Source organism: Sorex araneus, chromosome 2 (genome assembly GCF_027595985.1).
Source record: "Sorex araneus isolate mSorAra2 chromosome 2, mSorAra2.pri, whole genome shotgun sequence".
In the NCBI taxonomy this organism is placed as follows: domain Eukaryota; kingdom Metazoa; phylum Chordata; class Mammalia; order Eulipotyphla; family Soricidae; genus Sorex; species Sorex araneus.
The window spans coordinates 51,396,928-51,422,019 of NC_073303.1; the positions used below are offsets into that span (position 1 = coordinate 51,396,928).

The 25,092-nt window shown below is 65.7% G+C and overlaps 1 protein-coding gene across 7 annotated transcripts; it reads right to left on the reverse strand.

Moving 5' to 3' along the window:
• Positions 1–21: 21 nt before the first annotated feature.
• Positions 22–20,150, reverse strand: PKNOX1 (PBX/knotted 1 homeobox 1). Of its 7 annotated transcripts, none has more exons than XM_055126229.1 (13): positions 20,000–20,149; positions 11,781–11,888; positions 9,733–9,817; positions 9,212–9,318; positions 8,446–8,573; positions 7,303–7,474; positions 6,797–6,967; positions 5,961–6,057; positions 5,316–5,413; positions 2,758–2,886; positions 2,441–2,517; positions 1,773–1,945; positions 22–1,309 (listed from the first exon to the last, which is right to left on the reverse strand). In XM_055126229.1, exons 4-13 carry the CDS (start codon positions 9,260–9,262, stop codon positions 1,098–1,100), a joined length of 1,308 nt encoding a protein of 435 aa, XP_054982204.1. In that variant the 5' UTR covers positions 9,263–9,318; positions 9,733–9,817; positions 11,781–11,888; positions 20,000–20,149; the 3' UTR covers positions 22–1,097. The 7 variants fall into 7 exon arrangements, with proteins under 7 accessions (XP_054982204.1, XP_054982205.1, XP_054982202.1 ...); XM_055126230.1 differs by having other exon boundaries at positions 23–1,309; positions 5,961–6,060; positions 8,446–8,567; XM_055126225.1 differs by having other exon boundaries at positions 27–1,309; positions 5,961–6,060; positions 9,733–9,796.
• Positions 20,151–25,092: the final 4,942 nt, after the last annotated feature.

Here is a 25,092-nt window from a genome sequence, read left to right on the forward strand (position 1 = left end):
CAGCAAACACGCGCCAAGCGGTGTGTTGGATTTTCGTGTTTTGACTCAGTTGCTTCACAAACAAGAGGGAAGTTACAGTCTGCGCGGCCGGCCGGGCCCCTCCCGCGCCCAGCCCCAGCTCTCCACTTTCCTGACACATCCAGCTCGGGGCTTCCACAGCGGCCCACCCGACCGCACCCCCCTGCGAGGGCATCCACCTGCCCAGCCGAGGAGCAGGTGGCCGGGGGACGGCCGTGTTCTGACAGTCCAGCCCGTCAGCTGAGGTCAGTCCGCAGGATGCGTGGGTGTGTGTCGGTCTCTCTGCGCTGACCAGGCCTGCTCCAAGGGTCCTTCCAGAACAAAGTGGCTCCAGTTCAGCAACCCTGGGCCCCGCCCCATGCCCCTGGGGCTCCCTGGAGCCGGACACAGCCTCACCACCTGGCCCCCTCCCGGCCCCTCCAGAGCCCCGGCACCCTGGTTCCTCTCCCCCTGGGGGCAGGCCGGCACCGTGAGGCCACTCCGAGCGGGGCTGGGGGTTGTCAGAGATGACAGTCTACTCGGCAGCCGTTCTGTCCTTGCAGGACACCCAGACAGTGCTCGGGAGTTGCTTCTGGGTCGGACGTGTCTCACCAGCCCGAACTCACCGGACAGCAGAGTCGGGCTCTGGGCAGGCGTGAGGCGCCGTCTGGGAGGAGGGGGCTGTGGGGCTGGCAGCCCCCCCACTCCCCATGCCAGCTGCCTCTGGGCAGGGGCTTGCAATGTGGTCCACACGGAACATCCACATTGGGACAGGAAGCGCCTATCATTTCTTCTCTAGAAATTTCATCCTCACTATAGTCATAATCCAATTCATAACCAATTTATAAAAATAGCTTTTTATCCAATAATTCCAGCAAGGTAAAAATAGGAGTTTCTTTTTACATACAGCAAATGGCAGAGGCTGGCGGGCGGGCTGCATGCCCCCTGCACACAGCCGCGCCCACTGGCAGTTTGTCCTAAGGTGCAGAAGCTTCCTCAAAGCCCCGGCCCGAGCCTGGCCCTGAGGCCTGCTCCGAGCCCGGGTCTGGCACTCGCCACCCGGAGCCCCCCTTCGACTCTCCTCACCCGCGCACTCGGCGCTACTGCAGGGAGTCGCTGTGCTCCAGCACCAGCCCGCCCATGTGGCTGGGGGTCAGCCCCGCGCCACCGTCCCCCGTGCTGTCCTCCGACTCGTCCTCGCTCTGCTCCGCCATCATCACCTGCTGCACGGCCAGCGTGGCGCCGTCCGAGGACAGGGACTGCAGGCTGTCCACGCTCATGCTCACGGGCGTGGCGATGGTCACCACGGCGCCTGCAGACGGCAGGGCCAGCGCTCAGGGCACAGGGTCCGGGGTCGCCACGGGGCTGGGGGACACGACGGGCCCTGCTGAGCGGTCTGGAAGGTGTGAGGGTGTGGCGTGTGTGAGTGCTCGCGGGGTGTCAGTGTGTGTAAGGCTGCAGCTGTGTGCAGCAGGGACAGGCTGTACCGGGGGGGGGGGGATGTAGGTGTGTATGTGGGGCGTGTGGGTATGTGCAGGTGGGGATGGTGGGGTGGGTGTGTGCGGGTGGGCGTTTGGGGGGTGTGTTGGTGGGGGCCGGGGGCACACAGGACAGAGACCCTCAGAGAGTCACAGGCCAAGGGCTGTCATGGGGGAGGGTCTGAGGGCAGCGGGTGGGCAGGCGCCTGGGGGTCTCCCCTAGCCCGCATCCTGGGCCCAGACCCCAGGACTATGCTCCACGGTGGGGGTCAGGCGGGTCCCACATCCGACACCCACCTTCCGACATGGCCAGGTCACTGGGGGCTGGCTGGGTGGCGCCGGACGCGATGGAGTCAGGCCAGAACCTCTGGACGGGCCTGTTCTGGGCCGTCTTCTTCTTCGTCTTCGGTGTCTCTGAGCAGCTGGAGTCCAGCATGGGCTGAAGGATGCGCCTCCTGGCATTGATGAACCTGAGCGAGCACGAGGGTGTTGGGCCGGGAGCCCCGAGGCCAGCGGCCGACCCCCCCAGGCCTGCTGGCCCCAAATGCCCCCAGGTCAACCGCCCCTGACCCGGAGGCCGCAGGAGGAACTGCAGCAAGACAGGCGCGGCCTGTGCTGTCACAGCCCACCGCACTGTCTTTCCTCTGTCACCTCTGTCACTGTTTCCCCGTCTGCCCCGAGCACACGCGCCCCTCAGCCCTGAACAGAGTGACATGGGGGTCCAGGACAGGGACAGTGGGGTGTGGCATGGGCAGCCAGTGTTGCCACCTGGGTCTGCGCCCCAGCAAGACACTTCACAGCATGAATGGGGCGGGGGAGTAACTGGCCTCCAGAGAGGGGCCCCTGCACCCGTGTGCGGCCATCACACGCAGCCACGCAGGCTGAGCGCTGTCCGAGGGGGCTGAGAAATGAGGGCGAGTGTCTGAGGGGAGGTCTGTCTGTCGGCAGAGGCAGCCCGAGCTCACCAGTTGTTGACCTGAAGCAGTGTGAGGTTGGTTTGTGCCGCGATCTGCTTCTTCTCATCCTCCGTGGGGTAGGGGTGCTGCAGGGAGGGCTCACATTGCGGCGAGGGGCAGCGCATGCTGAGCCAACCCCGAGGTCCCCACAGGAAGGGTCGGGAGGGGTGACTGGCGCCCTCCAGACAGCCCCCCACCGGCATATGCTGTGCCCACCGCTCCGGAGAGCTCAGTCTGAGCGACGCCCTGGCGCAGACGGTGGGACACAGAGACTGGGGGTGCCGGGAGCCGGGCTGGCCCGCCCTCCTACCCCAGGCTGCACTCACCCCGATGTGCTGGAAGAGCCAGGAGCGCATGACGTTGGTGGCGTGCTTCGGCAGGACGCCCCTTTTGTTCTTGGCCGAGCCGTCGTCCTGCTGCAGGACGCTCAGGTCCTGGTTCAGTTGCAGCTGCAGCTGCGCGGGGACACGCGTCAGGCCACGGCCGGGACCCGACAGCTCACTCCTGCCACAGGGCCCCAGCCACGGAGGCCCTGCCCCTGACCTCCCCAGAGGGGCCCAGACAGGGCGCCCAGGCTGCGCTGGAGGAGGGGGGCGGGGGGACGACTGTGGAACGGCCAAGCGAGGGAGCAACGGCGGTGCTGGACCCCACGTGACCAGCGGGGCCGGCCACAAGCGGCGGGAGCACCTTTACAGGCAGGGCTGGGCAGGGGGCTGGAAGGGGCAAACGGACACGGTCCTTGCCGAGCCAGGGGTGGCTCCCAGGGCTCAGAACTGCGGGTGCAACGGCACAGACACTCGAGGATTGAGCGGGAATGAATGTGTCTGTTCAGGGTTGGCCTAGGGCCGGGAACTGCTGTGGGACCCCAGGTACCCACCACGAGGGCTGGCTCGGGCGGCTGAGCGGCCCAGGAACTCGCGGCCAGCTGGGCGCCCACTGTGGGCCCTGAAGCCGACCAAGACCAAGACTGCTGCTGCACCCACGGCTCAGCTGTTTCTTCCTGACTGGCCCGGCCGCCCGTGGCATGCCGTGGAGTTGAAAACCTCCCTGAGCGCCAACTGTCTGGGGACCCGGATGGGCGTGTGCCCCGTCAGGCTCTGTGTGGCTGCAGCCCGCCCGCGTGCCCAGCCCTGGCCCGGGTCCTGGCCCCTGCTGGGTCGCTGCTGCCATCGCCACTGGGGCCGGGGGGCACGAGCCGCCAGCAGGTCAACCTGGGCCCGCGGGGCGAGGGCATCAGCGGCCTGATGGTGCCTTCAGGCTTCCTGGTACCCCAAATTCACCGCTGTGCCTCTGGCCAGACCCCGCAACTCAGGACCAAGTCTCCCGAGAAGCTAAATGGCCGAGAGTCAGGTCCGTGGAGCCACGCCCACAAATCACCCCCCCTTGGCCACACACGCTCATTTATCAGCCTCGCTTCAGAGACCCCTAAATAGACCTCAAAACAGATCAAAGCCACAGTTAATCTCGGACCCGAGCAAGGCTGAACAGACTGGGGTAGATCAGAGGGGGGAGGGTCTGCCTGGCGCCCACCCAAACAGAGCCCCAGCAGCCACTTGCTCCCACAATCCAAAACTGCTACTGTGCGCCACCCGCACCACGGGGCAGACCTCACCAAGATATAATCTGCCGAAAATTCGGGCATGGGGGTTTTGTGACAGAAACCTCCAGCCCCCCTCGGAGTTAGAACGGGCAACTCCCCCCACAGCCCCCAGCAGCCACGTCCACACCCCAAAGCTGCCACCCAGTCAAGAAGGCCACTCCAGCCATCCCTCCAGACAAAAGTATAGGACGGCCTGAGCAAACACAATCACCTCTTACTACCTGTGCCGCAAACCATAACGCACAAAAAGGGAGAAAGAAAAAGGTGGGGCTGGAGAGATAGCACAGCGGGTAGGGCGTTTGCCTTGCACGCGGCCGACCCGGGTTCAAATCCCAGCATCCCATATGGTCCCCTGAGCATGGCCAGGGGTGATTCCTGAGTGCAGAGCCAGGAGTAACCCCTGTGCATTGCCAGGTGTGACCCAAAAAGCAAAAAAAAAAAAGAAAGAAAGAAAGAAAAAGGTGCCTGCCATAGAGGCAGGCAGGGAAGGGAGTGTGGTAAGGGGGTGTGGTAGCTGGGAGACTGGGGACACTGCTGGTAGGAAGCGTACACTGGTGGAGGGATGGCTGTTGGACCTTTGTATGACTGAAACCCAGAGGGTCTATCTCACGGTGATTCAATTAAAAAAAAAAGAATGTGAGTGACTCTGACTGTGAGTGTGTAAGAATGGGTGTGTATGAGTCCATGTGTAAATGTGTGTCAATGTGTGTAGGTGTGTGTGACTGTGAGATGAGACTGAACCCGTGCGAGTGAATGCATGAGTGTGAATGCGTGTGGGTGTGAATGTGTGAGGCTGAGCGTACACGTGACTGTAGGAGTGAACTGTGCGTGAATGTGAGTGGATGTGTAAGGGCAGGTGCATCCTGAGGTCTGAGTTGAGTGTGAGTGTGTGTGCACGTATGGACGGTGTCAGACGGTGCAGGAGCAGGGAAGTGCATGTGTGAATGTGTGAGAGTGGTACGTGAGTGTGAATGTCCCTTGTGTGATGTATGTGTTCTACATGTCTGTGCCGAGTGTGCATCCCATGTGGCTGACGTGTGACGTGCCCACTGGGCCCAGGAGACCCGTGGGCCTACCTAGGCCCCTTGCAAAGTGCACATCTGTCAACCCCCACTGTTTCCTTCTGGCTTTCCAGACGGAGAGACGGACCAGGGGAATGGGAGCCTGAGAACCTCCTAGAGGAGACTGTCCCCTCCCCCACCACACCCCCTCCCTACAACGTTTACCCCCCCACGGCATCTACACCCCCCCAGTGTGGACCCCCCATGAAGCACTCATACACACCTGAGAGTTCTGGATCCTGATGGTCCCAGGCGACAGGGCCTGGGTCACGACCTGGCCTTGGGGCGTGACAACCGTGACGGGCTGGTATACGGTGCCGCCTGCGGGGGAGGAGCCACTCAGACCCTCGGGCAGGGGTATCCGGAAGTGGGCCCCTAGGGAGACCTCAGGGCGTCAGAGCCCATTCCTAAGGGCTGGGCGAGCACGGGCCTGCGTGCAGGAGGCCCAGGCTCAAGGCAGGTGGGCCCTGAGGCACCCAATGCCTGGCTGGATTTCCCGGGCACTGCTGGGTGGGGTGTGGTTGGGCAGGCGAGGTCCGGCTGGGCCGGGCGCAGGGGCTGGGGTTGAGCCCAGCTGACCATGTTCCAGATGGGCTTCAGTGAGGGCCGCCCCGGCGGCTGCTGTGCCATGTGGCGACCTCGGAACTGCACCATCAGCTGCTGGTCCTCACCACGTCACTCCAGACGCCCGGAGAACACGCTCCGAAGCCTGGTCTGTGAGGGCTCGCATGGCCTCTGCCACACCCTCGCAGACAGGGCAAACGCAGTTCCCACAACTGCGGCACTTGGGGAGGGCCCGAGACTAGCTGCGGGACAGCGATACCCTCCAACCGGGCGCAGGGCCTCCGAGAGAGCCCTGGTGTCCTACCTGCCACGGTCGCCATGGCCACGTTCCCCTGCTGCAGCGCAGACGCCGGCACCACGAGTCCCTGGGGGCTGAGCGTGCCCGTGATGGCACTCTGCAGCTGCTGCCGGGCAAAGCGCGGGGCGGGGTTACGAGGGCCAGCCTTCGGGAGGGCCAGCTGCTGGGGGCCCCTCGAGGTCTGCAGGCACCACAAGTGGGCATGGAAGGACGAAGGGGCAGAGCACTGAACTGACGCTGGGCAGGAGAGGGTGCAGGCGCACAGACCAAGCAGATGGGGAGGGGGGAGGGGGGAGGGGGGAGGGTGGGAGTGAGGGAGGGAGAAGGCAGGGAGAGGAGAGAGAGGGCAGAGCCGGACCGCCAAGATGCCTGGCTGACTTCCCACAGCGCGGAAGCATTTTGGGGGCGGGAGGGGCGTCTCTGAGGCGAGGCCTCCCCGGAAGCTTTCCCCAGGAGGGGCAGCGGGGACTACGGGTCCTTCCCAGCGCGCTCCTTCATGGGGGAGCCTCCAGGCTGCCCCTCAGGCCACTCCGGGGACGGGGGTGTGCTTGGGGCCACACTCCGTGGTGCCAGGGACTAGTCCTGGTTCCTGGTCTCAGGTGCGGCCCTGACCCTGCACCCAACGGGGCCTGAATGATCAGAGCTGGTGGTTCAGAAGGGGGCGTGGAGAGGGTGCATGTGAGAGCGTGTGCGTGTGTGCATGTGCAAGTGTGTGTATGTGCCTTTGTGTACCTGTGTACATGTGTGCACACGTATGTACATGTGTGCATGTGTGTCCACGTGTGTCCGTGCGTGTCCGAGTGTGCACGCAGGTGCACATGTTCGGGGAGGACGGCAGGTACCTGGGCCTGCACGGGGGAGTAGGGGCTGCCCGGCTCCCCGCTCAGCAGCGTCTCGCTGTTCATCTTGGTCTTCAGGCAGGCGATGTAGCGGCTGCAGAAGTCCTTGCACAGCTCGTTCACCTTCTCCAGCTCCAGCAGGTGGATCCGCAGCACCTGGATGGCCTTGACCATCTGCGGGCAGGGAGGGGTCAGGCCCGGCCCGCAGCCTCCGAAAGCGGAGGACTGTCAGGGGTGGCAAGGCCTGCCTGGGGGCCCCTCAGCCACAGGCGCTGCCTGTAGGCCAGTGCCCCGCCGGGTATGGACACTCCCTTGGGCAGTCCTCACCAGTGCCTGGACACTCCTGGGACACTCTCCACCAGTGCCCAGCCCCCGGCCAGCACCTGCTCCTCGAGGAGGCCGAGGGCGACCCCAGCCGCCTCCCTGCCCGGGGAGGACGGGGAGCCAGGGGGCGGGGTCCCCACTCAGGCTCCCAGCAGCGAGAGCGGCTCAGCCTCGGGCGCACTTACTAGGTTGTCGGTCTCGGGGTCCTCGCAGAAGAAGGGCTTCCCCTCCTTCTCCTGCTTCCGCACAAAGTTCTCGATGTCCACGTCGAAGCTGGCGGATGTGGTGGCCTCGGAGCCCTGCGTGGACTGCTCGCACTTCTCGAAGAGCAGGGCCAGCAGCGGGAACAGGGGGTGCCTGGGGCAGGAAACGGGCGTCGGCACCTTCCAGGGGGGTCTGATGGGGCATGGTGGGACCCGCACGCCAAGCCTCCCGCCGACCCCCAGAGGCACAGGCCCGGCTCCCCATACAGTCCCCAGGGCCTCCCAGCATTGAGGGGCCCAAACCGCCCACGCCGTGTACAGACAGGACAGGACAGGCAGCCGGTTCCCAGGGACCAGGAGGCTGTGGGGACCCGAGGACAGCCCAGCCGCCTGCATCCTGGCACTGCCCCGCCCTCAGCGCGTCTGCCTGGCTCGGACACCGTCTGTCACCGTGAACCCCGTGAGCACCATCTGTCACCGAGACCCTTCGCGGGCACCGCCTGTTACCGCGACCCCTCTCGGGCACTGCCTGTCACCGTGATGTGATGGGTCTCCCAAGTCAGGGCACCGGGTTGCTGCAGTTTATTCGTTTATTTTTCAAAACCGTCCCAGCGAGGGGTCAGACATAGGGCAGTGGGTGGCACTTGCCTGCCCCCCCAAGTGAGTGACCTCTGAGCACGGGCCAGAAACCAGCCAAACCAGCCCTACGCTGCCCACTGAAGGCCAGACTCGTGTGATGTGCAGGACTACGCAGCCTCGGGACAAGGAGTCCACGGCCCGGCCACCACTAGGGTCTCTGTGGCCATGCCTGCCCGCCAGCGAGCATGGCCTAAGTGAGTTGGCCTGACAGAGGCCTGGCCGTGCCAGGGGAAGGACGCAGCTCTGCCTCTTCCTCTGCAACCGGCCCTGCCTCCCTTCCTCGCGAGGCCTGGCCATCCACCTGGACTCAGCAGGACAGATCAGACTGGACGCGTTTCAGCTGGCCGAACGACATGTCCTGCCTCCACTCCCAGGCAAAGCGCTCCCTGGTCACATGGCCAGCTTTAGTATCTGAGCCCGGGGCTGTCCTTCCGCACGCAGCCAGGGAGCCCACGGCACCCGCGTGCCCACCCGGCCCGCACCCACCTGTAGATGGCCTGCTTGTCGGCGTCCATGGGGGTCTGGGAGCCCACGGGCGGTGAGCTCACGGCTTCCACATCGGGCTCGGAGCACGTGGGGTCCTGCTCTGTCTTCAGCTCTGTCACCACCTGCATCTGCGAAGGGGACCTGTTACACACGCCCTGCAGGCGTGCCACCTGGCTCGTCCCCAGCATGGCCAGCGCAGCTCGAACCCCAAGCAAGAATGCCAGGTTCTCCGAACACGCGTGTAGAAAGGAGTTGACAGAGCACAGCCAGGTGGGCGCGGGGACTCGCCACGTGCTTTGCCTCACCCCCGTGCCCTGGGTAAGGGCTGGCCACGCAGCGGCACCTCCTGCTGCAGAGCTCTGCCCGGGGCACCGGGGACAGTGGCCAAGCTGCGGCTGAGGGAGGCCGGCAGGCCCCAAGCATGGGGGTCGAGGACAGCGTTTCCAGAAGGAAAGCACCCGGGCCCACCTGGCCCCGCAAGGAACCTCCTACTGCTCCTGCTGGGGGCGTCTTTCTGGGAGTGAGCAGGGAACCCCGGAGTAGGAGGGGCCCAGGGGGCATAAGGGTGCCCCAGAGAGCCCCCGCTCCTGTGCTGGCACCCCTGGTGGCCACAGCCCAGCTCCAGCCTGCGGGCAGCATCAGCCTGACGCCCCGTGGCACAGCCAGTGGCCCCATGTCCACTGCTGGCACGGGGCAGCAGGACACAGGCAGAGGGCACAGGACACTGGGGCCCCCATACAGGCATGGGGCCTGTGGCCATGCCCACCTGCTGCCCGTCCTGGTAGCTGTCTAGGCTCAGCGTCTGTGTTGCCATCATGGTGCGCGATGCCCGGGTCCCACGTCACATCATCGTGCATCCGAAGCGCAGGGCATCTGGGAAGGGAAGCCCAGCGAGGGTCACTCCGCAGCACGGGCACCTCCACCTTGGTCTGCAGCCCGCATCCCCTCCCCGGGCTCACTGGCCTCGCTGCCCGGGGTGTATCCACCAGCACGTGTCCACATGGGCGGGAGGCGAGAGCCCGCGTGGACTGCAGGCTGTGGGGGCAGATGGGTGCCAGGCAGGGCTGGGCAGGGCTGAAGGATCAGCGTGGCCGGGAAGGGGTGGAGGCAGAGGGCAGGGCAGGCAGTGGGGAGTCTCTGGGGCCAGGATAGGGGAGGGTGTTGCGGGGAGGCACTGGGAGCTGAGGGAGGGCTGTGGGCGGGTCCCAGCAGTGGGCGGAGCCTGTAGGTGGGCATGTCCCAGTGGTGGGCGGGGCTTCAGGTTGTGGGTGGGGTCCCGGCTCCCACCTGCGTGAGCCCGGGGCCAAGCCGCAGGTCCTGCAGAGGGGCGGAGTGCAGCCGCTTCTGGGGCCTGTAGGGGAGAGAGGTGCCGCTGAGGGCACGGCCGAGGGTGAGTGGCCAAAGAGGCTCTGGGAGGGGACGGTGTCCCTGGTCCACCTCGGGCCGCGGGATGACTGGGAACTGCCATCTCTGCTGGTGCCATCTGTGCCCCTGACACGGGTCTTTGGGAGCGGGGGACCCCTGGGAGGCCAAAGTGAGGCAGCCACCGCCGTGACACCCCATCCCGAGCCCCCGAGGGCCCTCCCCTCTGCCCCATGCCATCCTGAACTCTGGGCAGGGGGAGGGCAGCGGTCAGCCACACGGGGACGGAGCCCGAGGCCGGGGCACGGCTGAGCAGAGCCGGGCCTTCAGGCAAGGCCACCAGGCTGACGGCAGGGCCGATGGTGGCCCTGAGGTCCTGCCCAGCACTGGAACTCGGGGTCTCTGCTCTGTGGCAGGGTCTACGCTCAGGACAGTTCAGACATCAGCCAACGAGTCTCTCCGGCGTGGCTCCGACAGAGTCCCACTGAGTGACTGACGTCCTTCCTGTCTTCCTTCTGGTGTGGCGCAGTGACCCTGGGTCTCACACACACAGCTCACACACAGTGCTCCCCACTGGCATCTCCCACCCTGGGGCGGAGAGTCACAGCCCAGGAGTCGGAGTCCCCCCAGGGGTGTGGCCGTGTGAGTGCTCTCGTGAAATATCTCTGGGGGCCGGACACTGGCACGGCGGGAGGGCGCGTGTCCTGCACGTGCTGACCTGGTTCAGGCCCCGGCACCCCGCAGGACCCCCCAGGCCAAAGCAAAGACCCACCAAGGTCTGGGAGAACTGTCTCGGTGTGGCTCCCAGCTGCCGCCTCACCGGGGCTGGACAGGGCAGTGCTGAGACAGCTGCCCCCCTGCGCTCCTCGCAGCTGTCACCTGCCCGGGGGCTCACCAAGAAACGCCTGCGAGCCTCGGGGAAGGGACGCGGTCGTCAGTGGACCGGTCAGTAAACACAGGGTGTCCAGGCAGGCATCTCAGCTGCCCCTGGCCACGTGAGGCTTAAAGGGCACAGGCAGGAAACTGGCCTCACTGTGGTGGGAGTGCGGCCTTGTGTGGGGAGACCCAGGCCCTGGCCCATGCAGGACAGCCCCAGGTGTCGCCCCACCCCCAGACGGACAGGAGCCCTCGGATCTGGGTCAGAAGTCGCATCCCAAAGGGTGCTGCAGGCTCCAGCCGAGAGCTAGAGGCAGAGGCAGCCTCCTGCCACCCAAACATCCCACGCCCCGGCCGTGGGCACAGATATCCCGGGACGGCAAACACCAGGCCACCGACACCATCGGGGCATGAAGGCTTAACTGCCAGAGCGTCTCCGGGGCACCGGTCACCCTGGAACCTGCTCCCTCGGGGAGCAAGAGGCCCCGCCCGGGGACAGCAGGCTGGCCTCCCGAGTCACGGCCAGGGGCCACTGTGGGAAGCTCAAGAGTCAGCCCTAGGACTGGGCAGGCGAGGAGGCAGGAAGGACGCTGGGCAGGTGGGACAGGGGTGGGGGCGCTGGCCTTACACGTGGCCCAGCCAGGTTCCACCCCGGGCATCCTACGGGTCCCCCAAGGCCCACTATGAGTGATCCCCGAGTGCACAGCCAGGGTGGGCCCAGGACAGAAAGCACCCACGGCCGGGCCGACGCCCTGCGGGCAGAAGGGCAGACCCGCCCCGCCAGGGTGGTCCCGGACCAGCAAACAGAACCTATCTGAGGACTGGGAGGGCTTCGAACAGCTCAGCAGCCCCTCGGAGTGGGGAGCCAAGCTGCAGACCCCTCCCGGGGGCCGCGGGAACAAGCAGAGTCAGCGCAAGGACAGATGGACAGCCGCAGACTTGTCAGGCCTGGCCTCGGGGAGCGACCCCCGTCTGAGCTCCCCTCCCCCGCTTGGCTGCTGAGGGGGAGACCGTCACCAAGCTGCCCCTGGCTGGGGTGCGGGCGAGGCACAGGTGAGTGCAGGCAGACAGTTCTAGAAGCTTCACTCCTACCGTACCAAGGCTGACGTGCTTGGACTTCGTGTGTTCAAGAACCTTCTATCCAAACCGCAGATTAGGAAGTGGGCATGCAGGGACCTGGTTCTAGAAGCTTCCAGCCCGCTGCACTGTGGGTATGAGAACAGGTCACATGAGGACAGTCTCCCCTGATGGCCCTCCCTTAGATTTTTCCCTTGGTTTTGTTTTTCAGCGACTCTTGGAGGTGTGCAAGACCCTATGGGATGCCAGGAATCGAACCCAGGTCAGCCACACGCAAGGCAAGTGCCCTCCCCACTATGCTATCACTCTGGCCCAGATTTTTCATTTCATGACATGGTGAAAGCTGCACTTTGCGAGACGCCTCTGACCTCTCCTGGGGCCACCATAGCCAGCCTCCCAGGGGACACTGCTAGGCAGCCACGAGACAAACCCCAGGGCCCCAGTGTTATGTCACCAGTGTCTCAGGCTCCCTCAGAGGATGGGGGATGTTCTCAGAGTGGCTTTCTCATTAAGGACCCTCAGGTGAAAATGTCTGCAGAAAGATCCCCATGAGCTAACCCTGTGACAGTGACCCCCCATGTGAGGGTGACGCCCCATGAGACGACCCCTTGTGAGAATAATGAATAATCCCCCTGTAAGGATGGTCCCCTTGTGAGGGTGACCCGTGAGGATGGACCCCCCCTGTGAGGATGACCCCCCTGTGAGAGTGAGGCCCTGTGAGGATGACCCCCTGTGAGGACAGTCCCCCTGTGAGGATGGACCCCCCCCTGTGAGAGTGAGGCCCTGTGAGAATGACCCCATGTGAGGACGGTCCACCTGTGAGAGTGAGGCCCTGTGAGGACAGTCCCCCTGTGAGGATGGTCCCCCTGTGAGGATGGTCCCCCTGTGAGGATGACCCCCCGTGAGAGTGAGGCGCTGTGAGAATGATCCCCTACTTGAGTGACCCCAGCTTGAGGATGATTCTGCTGTGAGGATGAACCCCTGAGGGTAACCTCCCGTGTGAGGACGGCTCCCCTGTGAGAGTGATCCTCCTGTGAGGGTGAACCCTGTGAGAATGACGCCCCAGTGTGACTCCTGTGAGTGATGCCCCCCTGTGAGGGTGACCCCCGTAAGAGTGAGCCCCTGTGAGAATTCCCCCTGTGAGGGTGACTTCCCTGGGAGGATTCCTCCTGAAAGGGTGAGCCCTGTGAGAGTGACTCCTGTGAGGATACCCCCCATGAGGGTGACCCACATGAGAGTGAGCCCCTGAGTGCGACCTGCCGAGGAGGATGACCTCCTTCAGTGAGCATGATCCCCTGCGCGAGGGTGACTCCTGTGAAACAACCTCCTCGTGGAGTGACCCTGGGAAGGTAACCCGTGTGCATACTCTGTCTTCCTTCATTAAATGGTGCCAACATGCTGGCAGTGCTCGCCACTGCAGGCTGCTTCGAGGTCACATACGCGCATATTCACACACATGCACATATACACGTTGCACACACAGCTCCCCCACAGGGCAGGGATGGAAGCAGACGTGACCCCTGCACGCTTTTGGTGTCATATGTGTCTTTTTCCTTACCCCAAAAAGCTAATTCCTAGCCCTGTTAAAACGGTTCCAAAATAACGATACGAGTCTTCCTTGTGACAACCAGAATGCCACTGGAGACTTTAATCATTCCTCGTGTTCAAGGCTTAGCCCAGCAGAGTGTACAAACGGACGCATCCGGAGGTCACTCGGGTAATTCCCTGCGCGGAGAGGCCGCCAGCTCCATCCCGAGGCAGGTTTCTGGAGTTCTTCGTGCCTCTGCCGTGGAGGAGCTGCTCCCTCCTGCCTCGGGTGGACGAGGGCGCACCACGTGCACTGCAGACCCCTTCGGAAATCCGAGCGCGCCTGCACCCGTGCCCTCACTGGCCCCGCCTCCGCCCTCGGGAAGCTCCTCCTGCCTCTGACCGGCCCCTTGGCCCCATCCCGGTCCTTCCAACGGTGCCGCCTCGCTGCTTCCTGCCAGCAGCCCTGAGCTGCTCACCAGGACTCGAGAGGCTACGGCTTCCTCTCCTCTTGTGGCAGCGCTGGGGTAACCCGGGGCCTCCGTGTCCAGCGCCCCACAGGCCGTGCCCCACGCGCTCTAAAGCGAGACCAGCGGGTCGGGCTCACTCTCCCCCCAGCCTGCAGCCTTTGTCAATCTTTGGTTTTTGGCCCGTGCCTGGCAGTGCTTAGGGAGCCCATGGGGTGCTGGGGTCGAACCCGGGTCAGCTGCATGCAGGCAAGGGCCCTCCCCTGCACTGTGGCTCCAGTCCAGCCTGGAACCTTGAAGGAATGATCTAGGTCCCCCTCGGCTTCCTCTGCTGTGGAGAGCTCGGGCTCGAGTGCTCACTCCGGCTCCAGCATTCCTTCGGAACGCGCCTTCTCACTGCGAGCAGCGCCACACGCTCGCCAAGGGCAAGGCCTGTCTGCTCTGAGGTGCAGCGACAGCCTCCTGAGCTGCACTCTCAGGACTTTCCCTTTCTCCAGGGTGGGCATTAAAGCCACACTCCTGGGCCAGAGGATGCGCCAAGGTGGGGAACACGCCCTGTACACAAGAGCCTGACTCGCTCCCAGCTCGCACGGGCCCCTGGGCACCACTAGGCACAGCCCTAGCAAAGACCCGCTGCATGGACAAGGGACTGTGTCCTGTCACCCCTGCACTGCACAGTGCACAGGGCTGGGCTGTGCCCCGTCACCCCTGCACTGCACAGGGCTGGCTGTGTCCCGTCACCCCTGCACTGCACAGGGCTGGCTGTGCCCCGTCACCCCTGCACTGCACAAGGCTGGCTGTGCCCCGTCACCCCTGCACTGCACAGGGCTGGGCTGTGCCCCGTCACCCCTGCACTGCACAGGGCTGGCTGTGTCCCGTCACCCCTGCACTGCACAGGGCTGGGCTGTGCCCCGTCACCCCTGCACTGCACAGGGCTGGTCTGGGCCCCGTCACCCCTGCACTGCACAGGGCTGGCTGTGTCCCGTCACCCCTGCACTGCACAGGGCTGGCTGTGTCCCGTCACCCCTGCACTGCACAGGGCTGGCTGTGTCCCGTCACCCCTGCACTGCACAGGGCTGGCTGTGCCCCGTCACCCCTGCACTGCACAGGGCTGGGCTGTGTCCCGTCACCCCTGCACTGCACAGGGCTGGGCTGTGCCCCGTCACCCCTGCACTGCACAGGGCTGGTCTGGGCCCCGTCACCCCTGCACTGCACAGGGCTGGCTGTGTCCCGTCACCCCTGCACTGCACAGGGCTGGCTGTGTCCCGTCACCCCTGCACTGCACAGGTCTGGCTGTGTCCCGTCACCCCTGCACTGCACAGGTCTGGCTGTGTCCCGTCACCCCTGCACTGCACAGGGCTGTGCCCCGTCACCCCTGCACTGCACAGGGCTGGCTGTGCCCCGTCACCCCTGCACTGCACAGGGCTGGGTTGTGTCCCGTCACCCCTGCACTGCACAGGGCTGGGCTGTGTCCCGTCACCCCTGCACTGCACAGGGCTGGCTGTGCCCCGCCACCCCTGCACTGCACAGGGCTGGCTGTGCCCCGTCACCCCTGCACTGCACAGGGCTGGGCTGTGCCCCGTCACCCCTGCACTGCACAGGGCTGGGCTGTGCCCCGTCACCCCTACACTGCACAGGGCTGGCTGTGTCCCGTCACCCCTGCACTGCACAGGGCTGGGCTGTGTCCCATCACCCCTGCACTGCACAGGGCTGGGCTGTGTCCCGTCACCCCTGCACTGCACTGGGCTGGCTGTGCCCCGTCACCCCTGCACTGCACAGGGCTGGCTGTGTCCCCTGCAGGAGGGCTGCTCTGCCCAGGGAAGCAGGCTCCAGGCTTCCAGGCCATGCACTGCCCATCCGTGCGGGCCGTCGCCCACTCTGGAGCACCGTCTCTCGAGTCCTGCCTGCCTATGCTGCCCCCGGCCCTGAATTCGGCCTTGGCACTCAGCTTCCCATGCGGGTGTCGGCAGTTCCAGAGTCGTGTGGAGCTGAGGCCCACGCTTCCCTAGCGGCGCGGTTCTGGTGACCTGAGAGATGGATGTTTCGGGTCGGGAGGCCCATGACGGTGGCGGCTGGCTCAGTCGCTGTCTTGTTTGGTTCCGGGCACCCCAGCAGCGCCCGGGGGGCCGTCCTCTCTCTGGTACCCCGACTTCCGCTTGTTTTGCTTTCCCTTCCTGGGCTGGGAGGGGACCCTGCAAGAGGGCTGGGCCAGGCCTGTGGTCCCGGGCTCAGCCCCATCCCGGGCCCACAGGGCTGTGTGGCCCTGGACCATGCCCGCAGCTCCTGGGGCGGCAGGGCCGGGCGGGCACCGATCTGAGGCGACAAACACAGCCGGGGCCTTTCAGAGCGTCTGTCTGAGCCCCGAGCAGGGTCTGGGGGGCTGTCCCCGACCCTCCGCCGCCCAGAGGAAGCCACACGCCCTGGGGAACACCAGGCCGCCAGCGTCAGGGACCCTGAGGGCATCCCGGCATCTGACCGTTCAAACCCAGGGCTTCAAGGGCGCCTTTTGGGAATTACCTAAGGAAGTATCAGTGCTTTGTGTATGACAGGCTTTAACTTTGGAGGCGGGGCAGTTAGGGCCGTACCTGGCAGTGCTCAGAGGACCATATGGGGGGCCGGGGACTAAACCAGGGTCAGCCACATGCCAGGCAAACGCCCTCCCGCTGTAATAACACCACAGCCCCGTAATGTTGTTTTCTTTCCTTTTTATTTATTTTGCTTTTTGGGTCACACCCGGCAATGCACAGGGGTTACTCCTGGCTCTGCACTCAGGAATCACCCCTGGCGGTGCTCAGGGGACCATATGGGATGCTGGGAATCAAACCCAGGTTGGCCGCATGCAAGGCAAACGCCCTCCCTGCCGTGCCCCAGCCCCATAATGTCTTTTTTTTTTGCTTTTTGGGTCACACCTGGCTATGCACAGGGGTTACTCCTGGCTCTGCACTCAGAAATTACTCCTGGCGGTGCTGGGGGACCATATGGGATGCTGGGAATCGAACTCGGGTGGGCCGCATGCAAGGCAAACGCCCTCCCCGCTGTGCTATCGCTCCAGCCCCCATGTCATTTTCTATGGGAGAAAGTCAGGAATGTTTTATATGGTCTGGAGAACTGAACAAGCTCAGATTCCACAGCCTGCCAACCTGACCAATGACCGAGCAGTCTCTCCCCCTGGAGCATGGGTCAGATTACCCCTCCCTTTCTTTTGATTTGGGGCCACATGGCGTCCCCAGGGCAAACTTGGGGACTCCGTGTGGTATTGACGGAAGCTGGGTGGGCACCGAGAGCGGCCTTCTGAACACGCGCAGCGGCCTGTGTCGTAGCAGCACAGTTCCACAGTGGCAGGACACAGCCTCCCAGAGGCCACGGGGCCAGCAGGAGCACGTGCCACCACTCAGCCCGGGGCTCCCAGACTCCTTTCTCTGCCAGACGCTGGCAGTGCCCAGAGGCGGCTTTCAACAGCCCTGGCAGGGGCCACGGCAGCCTCCCTTGGGCCCAGCCCTCGGCCCGGCGCTTCCCTACCCTCGCAGGAGGAGCCAGACAACATGTGAAGGAGGGGCAGCCCAGGTGCCAGGCCACTGCCCCCACAGCCCTGCCCAGTCCAGCCCTGCCCAGGCCAGCCCTGCCGGGCCGAGCCCCACAGCATGTCCCTCTGAGGAGGCAGCTCTGGGTGGGGCGGAGTCCTGGGCACACGGCCGGGCACCGGGCACACAGCTCTCCCGACAGCTCAGCCTGGAGGGAAGATGCCTTCTCGCGTGTGACGCAGGCCCAAATCCCCAGCGCCACACTGGGACCCCGAGCAGCACCAGGGACGCTGTGACGCCGCACGTGACCCCGGTGCCCCCACCCGCTAAGAGAAGGCTGTTCCTGGGGCTCCCCAAAGCAGCCTGAGCGCCGGTGAGGCAGAATCCGGCCCCGGGCAACTGCCCGTTGAGGGTCACAGACCCCCACGCCGGAGGCCGCGGCTGGAGGGATGAGTCTCTGAGCGAGGCGGCGCTTCATGCTGCAGCCGTGCCTGCGCATTCCGACACAGGACGCTCAGATGGAACCAGGAACCCAGCCCGCGGACACGGCAGCCCCGCCTCCCCCTCGGCCGGCGATGTGCCCAGCAGAGAGGCCAAACAGAGGAAGTAACAAGTGGACACGAACCTCCGTGTGCTAAAGGGCCACAGGGGTGAGGACGGGGAGCGCGAGTCTCACCACGCTGGCAAACAGGGCACAGGGTCTACAACCAGGGGCGCGGCCCACCAGCACATGCGTTCTAGAGCTGCTCCTCTCCCGGAGGGCTGCTCTCCGCCCCCACGGCCCCGGCAAGCCTGAGGGCACTGCAACTGGGCCACGGGGCTGCAGGGACATGGCCGAGCAGAGCAGAACACTCACGTTCTAGACTCGACTGGCCGGAGCGGGAGGGTGTGCCTGTGCAAGCGGCCCACCCTGGTTCAACCCCAGCCCCCGACCGTCCCCTAAACTCTGCCAGGAGTGATCCGGGAGCACAGAGCGGGAGCAAGCCCTGAGCACAGCCAGGTGTGGCCCCAAAACAAAAACAAAATAAATTCCTAGTTTTCTTCTTTTTGACTTTTTGGGTCACACCCGGCGATGCACAGGGGTCACTCCTGGCTCTGCACTCAGGAATCACTCCTGGTGGTGCTAGGGGCACCCTATGGGATGCTGGGAATCGAACCTGAGTCGGCTGCGTGCAAGGCCCTCCCGGCTGTGCTATTGCTCCAACCCAAATTTCTAAAATTTTAAATGTAAAAAGCCCCAAATTTTCACGAACCGGCTCGGTAACAGACCACCACACGCCGGCCGAGCGTCTCCAAGGCACCGTCCCAGCAGTAATTCTCCGATCAAACTGATACAGAAAGTATGGTCAGTGTCCTCATCCACAGTCCCTGAGTGACCAAAGCCCTGCGTCCACGGTGGACGCCTCGGCGGGCGCGGAGTGGCCATGGGAAGGCAGGGCCCAGCAGGGCGGGCAGTGGGAGCAGCTGTCCCGACGGCCCAGGCCCGCGGTTGACCCCACCAGCAGCCCGGGCCCCGCTGCCCACACGCCTTGCCCCGTGCCCTCCTTGGCCCCTCTGGAGCAGCCCGTCCTGGGAGCAGGCCGAGACCCGGCAAGCGCGACGCGGAACACGGGGTGCCGAGCGCCGGACACGGCAGCGCGGCCCCGCCGAGGGGGGCAAGTGGCCGGGCAGTGCCCTCGCTGCCCGCACCTTTCTTCCCAGAGACCCTCACTGCCGCGCCCGGGCGGGAGGGTCCCGCAGGCCCCCACAGCGGGGCAGGCCGGGCCGCGGACAAAGGCCAGGGGAAGGAGCCGCGGCCGCGGGCCTGGCCGGGCTGGACTAGGGGCCGAGGGAGCCGGGGCAAAAGTGAAAGTGACCCTTGCAGACGGACGCTGCGGGAAAGTGAAAGCGGGCGGCGGCGGCCCCCGGGCACTGGGGCGGCTGGACCCCCGGGGCTGCCCGCCCAGCCCTGCCCAGTGCGGCCGACACAAAGCAACAAAGCCGGAGCCCGCGAGCCGCGGGGCCCCACGGGCACAAAGGACACCCGGGGCCGAGCCCGCCTCCGCAGGCCCCGCACCCCCAGACCCCCCGCCGCCCCCTGCGGGCAGCGCCCCGGGCAGGGCCGGAGCAGCCCGCGCGCCCCCGCCGACCCCGCCCCGCGCGCGCGCCCCCGCCCCGCGCGCCCCCGCCGCGCCCCCGGGACCCCGCGCGCCCCCGCCCCCAGGGGCCCCGCCAGCCCGCCCCGTCTGCGCGCCCCCGTGCCCCCGCCCCGCGCGCGCCCGCGCCCCCCGCCCGCCTGCGCGCCCCCCGGTGCCCCCCGGCCTCCCGCGCGCCCCCGCCCCGCGCGCCCCCGCGCCCCCCGGTGCCCCCGCCCGCGCCGGGCGCGCGCCGCGCCGGAGGGACGGTTGGGAGCGCGCGCCCCGCTGCGGGCCCCGCGCGGCGGCGGCGGCGACGGCGCTTTCCAGAAATTTCCGTGGCCCCGAACCCCGCCGTGACACAGAGGCCGGGCGCGCCCCCGCCGGCCCGCGCCCGCGGCGCCCCCCGCCCCCGCCCGCGGCCGCTCCCCTCCCCCAGCGCGCCCCTCCCGCCCCCGTCCGCGGCCGGCCGGCGCGGCCCTCCCGGCGTCCACGGCCAGCGGCCAGCGGGCAGCGGGCGGCGCGGGGCGGCGGCGGCGGGGCCGGCGTGATTGATAGGGACGCGGCGGCGGAGCGGCGGCGGTGGCGGAGCGCTTGAGTGACAGCTTACCTGGGTGCCAATCTTCATCACACTGACAAGCGGCTGCAGCAATCGGGACCCGCAGTGCCGCGCCCGCGTCCAACCGTCACGCCGACGCCGGGCCACGCGACACAGCCTCGCTCAATGGGAGGAGGGCGACGCCGGCGCGCGCCGTGGCCGGGCCAGCGCGGGGGCGGGGCCAGCGCGGGGCGGGGCCAGCGCGGGGGGGCGGGGCCGGTGCGCGGGGCGGGGCTGGAGGCGGGGCCTGCGCGCGGGGGCCGGGCCCGGGGCGCGCCACGCCCCCGGGCGGAGTCGCGCCTCAGACCACGCCCCCTAGGCGCCCCGCGCGCCGGGCGGCACCATCGCGCGGCCAGGGGGGAGGTCGGGCCGTACCATCGCGGGCCCCGGGTCCAGACTCGCTCCTGCCCCGCGCCGCCCCGCCGCTGCACGGGCCTGGGGCGGGCCGAGCCCTGCCCCTCGGCTCCCGCGCCCTGCGAGTGGACGCTGCCGCGTGGCCGAGGCGGGTGAAGGGCCTGCAGGGCCCCGCCGACTGCGGCGCTGTCCCGCACCCGCCCGAAGCTGCACCTGCTGGCCCGGGTTCGACCTCGGGCCCCCCCCCCCCCCCAGAGGCTGCTCCCAGCCTGCCAGAGAGACGCCAGCGTCACCAAGGGGACAGCCCAGCCCGGGCGGGATTTGTGAGCCTGCGTCTTAGGACAGATGCCCGCTGCCCCGCCGAGAGGGCCCCCGGACACGCCCCGGGGCCTGGGCACCTGGGCACATGACCCTCCAGTGCTCTCGCAGCCTGACCCTGTCGCCGTGGACACGGGCCCTCCCCGCCATCACTCTGCCTGGCACCTGACACCGCCCCATGTGCTGTTTCCACAGGGACCGAGCATCCTGAGGGTCCCGTGGGGGCGTCTGCAGAGAGCGGGACCCAGGGCCCCGGGCCAGGCTGAGAGTTCGGGGTGTCGGTGAATTCGGCAACGCTGAACCCCCTGGCGTGTCCCGTGTCCATCTCACGAGCACGCCAGGGGGGGCATGTGCACACGCACGCTCACACAGGCACACGCATGTGCACGCGCGTCCCCGCTCGATCCTCATCAGACCGTTTCCTTCTGGTTTGGTGTCGGGTCACGCCCAGCAGTGCTGGCTGCTCCTGGCCCAGTCCCGGGTCAGTCCCGGTGCCAGGGTGGGGCGCCCCCAGAGCTGTCTCCGTGCCAGCTCTTCCTCTCTCTGGGCCCACCACAGCCCCCTGCCAGGCTGAAGACGCCCCATCAGAGGACGGGCTAAGTTCACCTTTGCCCTTTTCATTTTCTTATTTTTTTTTAAATAAAACAGATTTTATTTGGAGGTTTCGAAGGAGAGGAGGCGGAGAAGGTGGGAGAGAGCAGAGAGCAATGCACTCAAGAGAGCGTGGGCGCCCCAGAGACGGGGGAAACCCACTTTTACCTCTTTACCCACCTCTGCCCCCAACACATACACACGCACACACTCACATGCACACATACACACGCACACACATGCACACACATGCATACATGCACGCACACATGCGCACATGCAAACACACACGTGTGCACACACTCATGCACACATGCACACATACAAACGCACACACAGGCACACACACATGCAAACACACATGTGCACACATGCAAACACACATGTGCACACACATGAACATTTACACACATGCACATACGTGTGCGCACACGTACATACACAAGCACATGCATGCCCGGGACCTCAGTTTCCTTATCAGCGCCCAATGCCTGCCTCATCTCGTTGTCCGCCTTGGTCCCTGGCTTGCACGTGGACTGGCCTTTCTCCTGCTGCCTCGTTTCACCGTGGAAGGCTGCTCGAGTCCCTCTGTTTCTGGCAGGGGCCATATGTCGGCCCTGAAGCAGCGGCCACTGGAGGCTGCATCTGGCAGCGCAGGGAATCCGAGTCAGCCTGCACGTCCTGACACAGGGCCAGCCCGGAGTGACCTCCAGCTTGTAATGGCCTCACCTAGTGGGAACAGCTTGACCAGCTGAGTGACCAGTGGGAGCGGAAGGACGGATCAGGGTGAGGACCCACGTGGACCCTAAAGATCTAGGGGCAAAGGGCAGGCTGGACCTGACCCTGGGGTGCCCCCCCTCGGCGCCTCACCCCCCAGAGGTGGGGGAGCAGAGGAGTCGGGCGCGAAGGCATGGGGCCCTCAGACCCGGGACGGGATGCGGTCTGAGCTGGGGGTCCGGGCAGGGCTGCTCCGGGTGGCCTGGCCTTGAGACCCAGTTGTGAGGCCCAGATCCAGAGTGGATGCTGTGGTACCGGCGTTCACGTACATTCGGGGACTTGGGGGAGCCCGCTGCCCCCACAGTGCGGCCGGCTGCTCTGATCGGGCGACATCACGAGATGAGGCCCCCAGGAGGAAGCCCCCTGCCGGCTGCCTGGCCCCAAGGATGCAGCGGGTCCTCCCACGGAGCTCACCGGGATTCCCAGCCGCCTGCCTCCTGCCCTCAGGCTCCAGCACTGGGAGCCGAGTCAGGCCCTGGCGGTCAGCTGCTCGCCCCCGCCCCTGCTGGGCGCTGCTCTCTGCACCCATCCGCCTGTCACTTTTCTTTCCCTTTGGTTTTTTGTTTGGGGGTCACCCTTGGTGCTCGGGGATCACTTGTGGGGGACTTGGGGACCCTGTATGGTGCCAGGGGTTGATCCTGGGTTGGCTGCGCACAAGACTAGTGCCTTCCACGCTGTGTATCTGCGGCCCACGGGTGCCCATCTGTTTATTTCCACCACCTCTGGCCTCCCCTCTCTGACCCATCTACCCACTGGTCTCTCCGGCCTCCCCCTCTCTGACCCATCTATCCATTGATCTCTCCGGCCTCCCCCTCTCGGATCCATCTTCTCACCATCTTGTCTCTGTCTTCCCTTCTGTCACAGATCTGTTGGGGCATTTCTCTGACCTGCCGCTGCTCTGCCTGGTTCTGCTGCTCTGGGCCTGTCACCCGCATGGCACTTGCTCCCCTCTGGCACTGCATGCTGGGAGACCAGACTCATGTCACCTCCCGGCCAGGGGTGGGGAATGCCCAAGACCCTCAGTGCTCGCAGGCCGTCGGCCACAGCCCCCTGCCTCCCGTGCCCCCGCTTCTGCCTGCCCAGCAGCAGTGCCCTGGGGGGCAGCATCTGCCGTGGGCGCTCCAGGCCAGAGGCCGAGGGGCAGCAGGGGCAGAGGGCCACCGTCCCCCCACCAGCCCGTGCGGCCCAGGCACTGCCGGGCACCTGGGAAGCAGAAGTGGTGTGCCCAGGGCAGCGGGTGGCCGGGCTGCCCAGTGGCCCCTAGGGACGGAGGAGAGGGGCTGGGGCTCGTCCCTGTTCCGGCCCCTACCCCTTGGTCCCGGCAGGAGCTCCGGCTGGTTCTCGGGCGGTCAGAGAACAGGTGGCTGCTGGCAGCCCGTGTTCAGGAGGGAACTTCAGAGCCTGTGCCCACTGCACACCACACCGCAGCTGCCGAGAGACGCACCCACTCTGGGGGCAGGCAGGCAGGGCGGGCTGCCAGGGCAGCAGGACGCGCTGGTGAGCACTGGGCACCGCGGCCAGCAGAGTCCCGTCTGCCAGGAAGGTCCCCTGCCTACCCGGTGGGGTGGTCAGGGCTGGAGGTTAGAATTCGGGGGCCAAGGGGAGCGGGGGGCACTGTCGTGCCTTCTCCCCTGACATCCAGCTGCAGCCCGTCAGCAGCTCCCATGGCCTCGCATGGAGCCAGCAGCTGGGCAGTGTCCTTGGACGTTGGGGTCTTGTGCAACGTGCCCGTATTGGGGAGCAGTGAGGGGCAGCCTGAGACCTGCTGACCACGGTCCACTGACCACAGTTTACTAACCACTGTCCACTAACCACTGACATGCCTGACTAGAAGTCACTGATGACAGCCTGCTGGACACACGCATGTTCACTGACCACAGCCCACTAACCACTAACATGTACCCACGGACCACATTCTGCTGCCCACTGACCACTGCTCACATCTTACAGAACACGGTCCACTGACCACTGACCAGTCACCACTGACACGTGCCCACTGACCACAGACCACTAATTACAACTCAATGACAACTGACATGTCCATTGATCACTGTCCACATGCCCACTGAGGCCACCCAGTGACATACACGCTAAACTCCCCCTCCCTGTAACTAGTCTCTCTCCTTGTAACTTCCCAATAACAAGGCACCTGTAACTAGTCACCTGTTACTGGTCTCTGTTACTGATTTCTCCTCCCTGGCACTATCACCACCCTGCAACTATCTCCCTAACAATAACTAGTCCCCCTCCCTGTAATTAGTCACCCTTACCATAACCAGTGCACCCCACTAACTAGTCTCCCTCCCTGGTGACTCATTTCAGTAACTAGCCTCCCTGTAACTAGTCCCCCTCCCTGTAACTAGTCACCCTTACCATAACCAGTGCACCCCACTAACTAGTCTCCCTCCCTGGCGACTCATCCCAGTAACTAGCCTCCCTGTAACTAGTCCCCTCCCTGTAACTAGTCACCCTTACCATAACCAGTACACCCCACTAACTAGTCTCCCTCCCTGGTGACTCATCCCAGTAACTAGCCTCCCTGTAACTAGTCTCTCTCCCTGTAACTAGTCTCCCTTCATGCCCTGGTCCATCTTGCTGTGAGTGGGCGCAGTGGCCCTCGGGCCCGTCCATGATGACCCCCCAGCAGGCCGGGCATCTCCTGTGCCCTCAGGCACAGGGGGGGAAGCTGGGGCCACTGGTGGTCCTGGGCAGAGCGAATACAGAGGGGCCGGTCCCCTCTCTGGAAGCTGCTTCCAGCACTCAGCCCTTCCCGCTGACCAGGCGCCGTGTCTGGGGGGAACCCAGAGCAGTGCCAAGGCCACTGGCACAGGACCAGCTGCTGAGGCACATCTGCCGCCACTCGGGGGGTTTCTGATGGACAACGGCCGAGGGCCCGCAAAGCCCAGCAGTCAGCCCAGACCCCCAAGGCCCGGCTGCTGGAGAAACCTCCCGCCTTCCCGCCGGGCCAGAGCTTCTGCAGCCCAGAGGGCCAGGGAGAAAGATGGGGGTGCAGGGCCAGCCCACCCTGTGGAGGGCAGGAGGGTCCTGCTCGGCTGGCTCAGGCA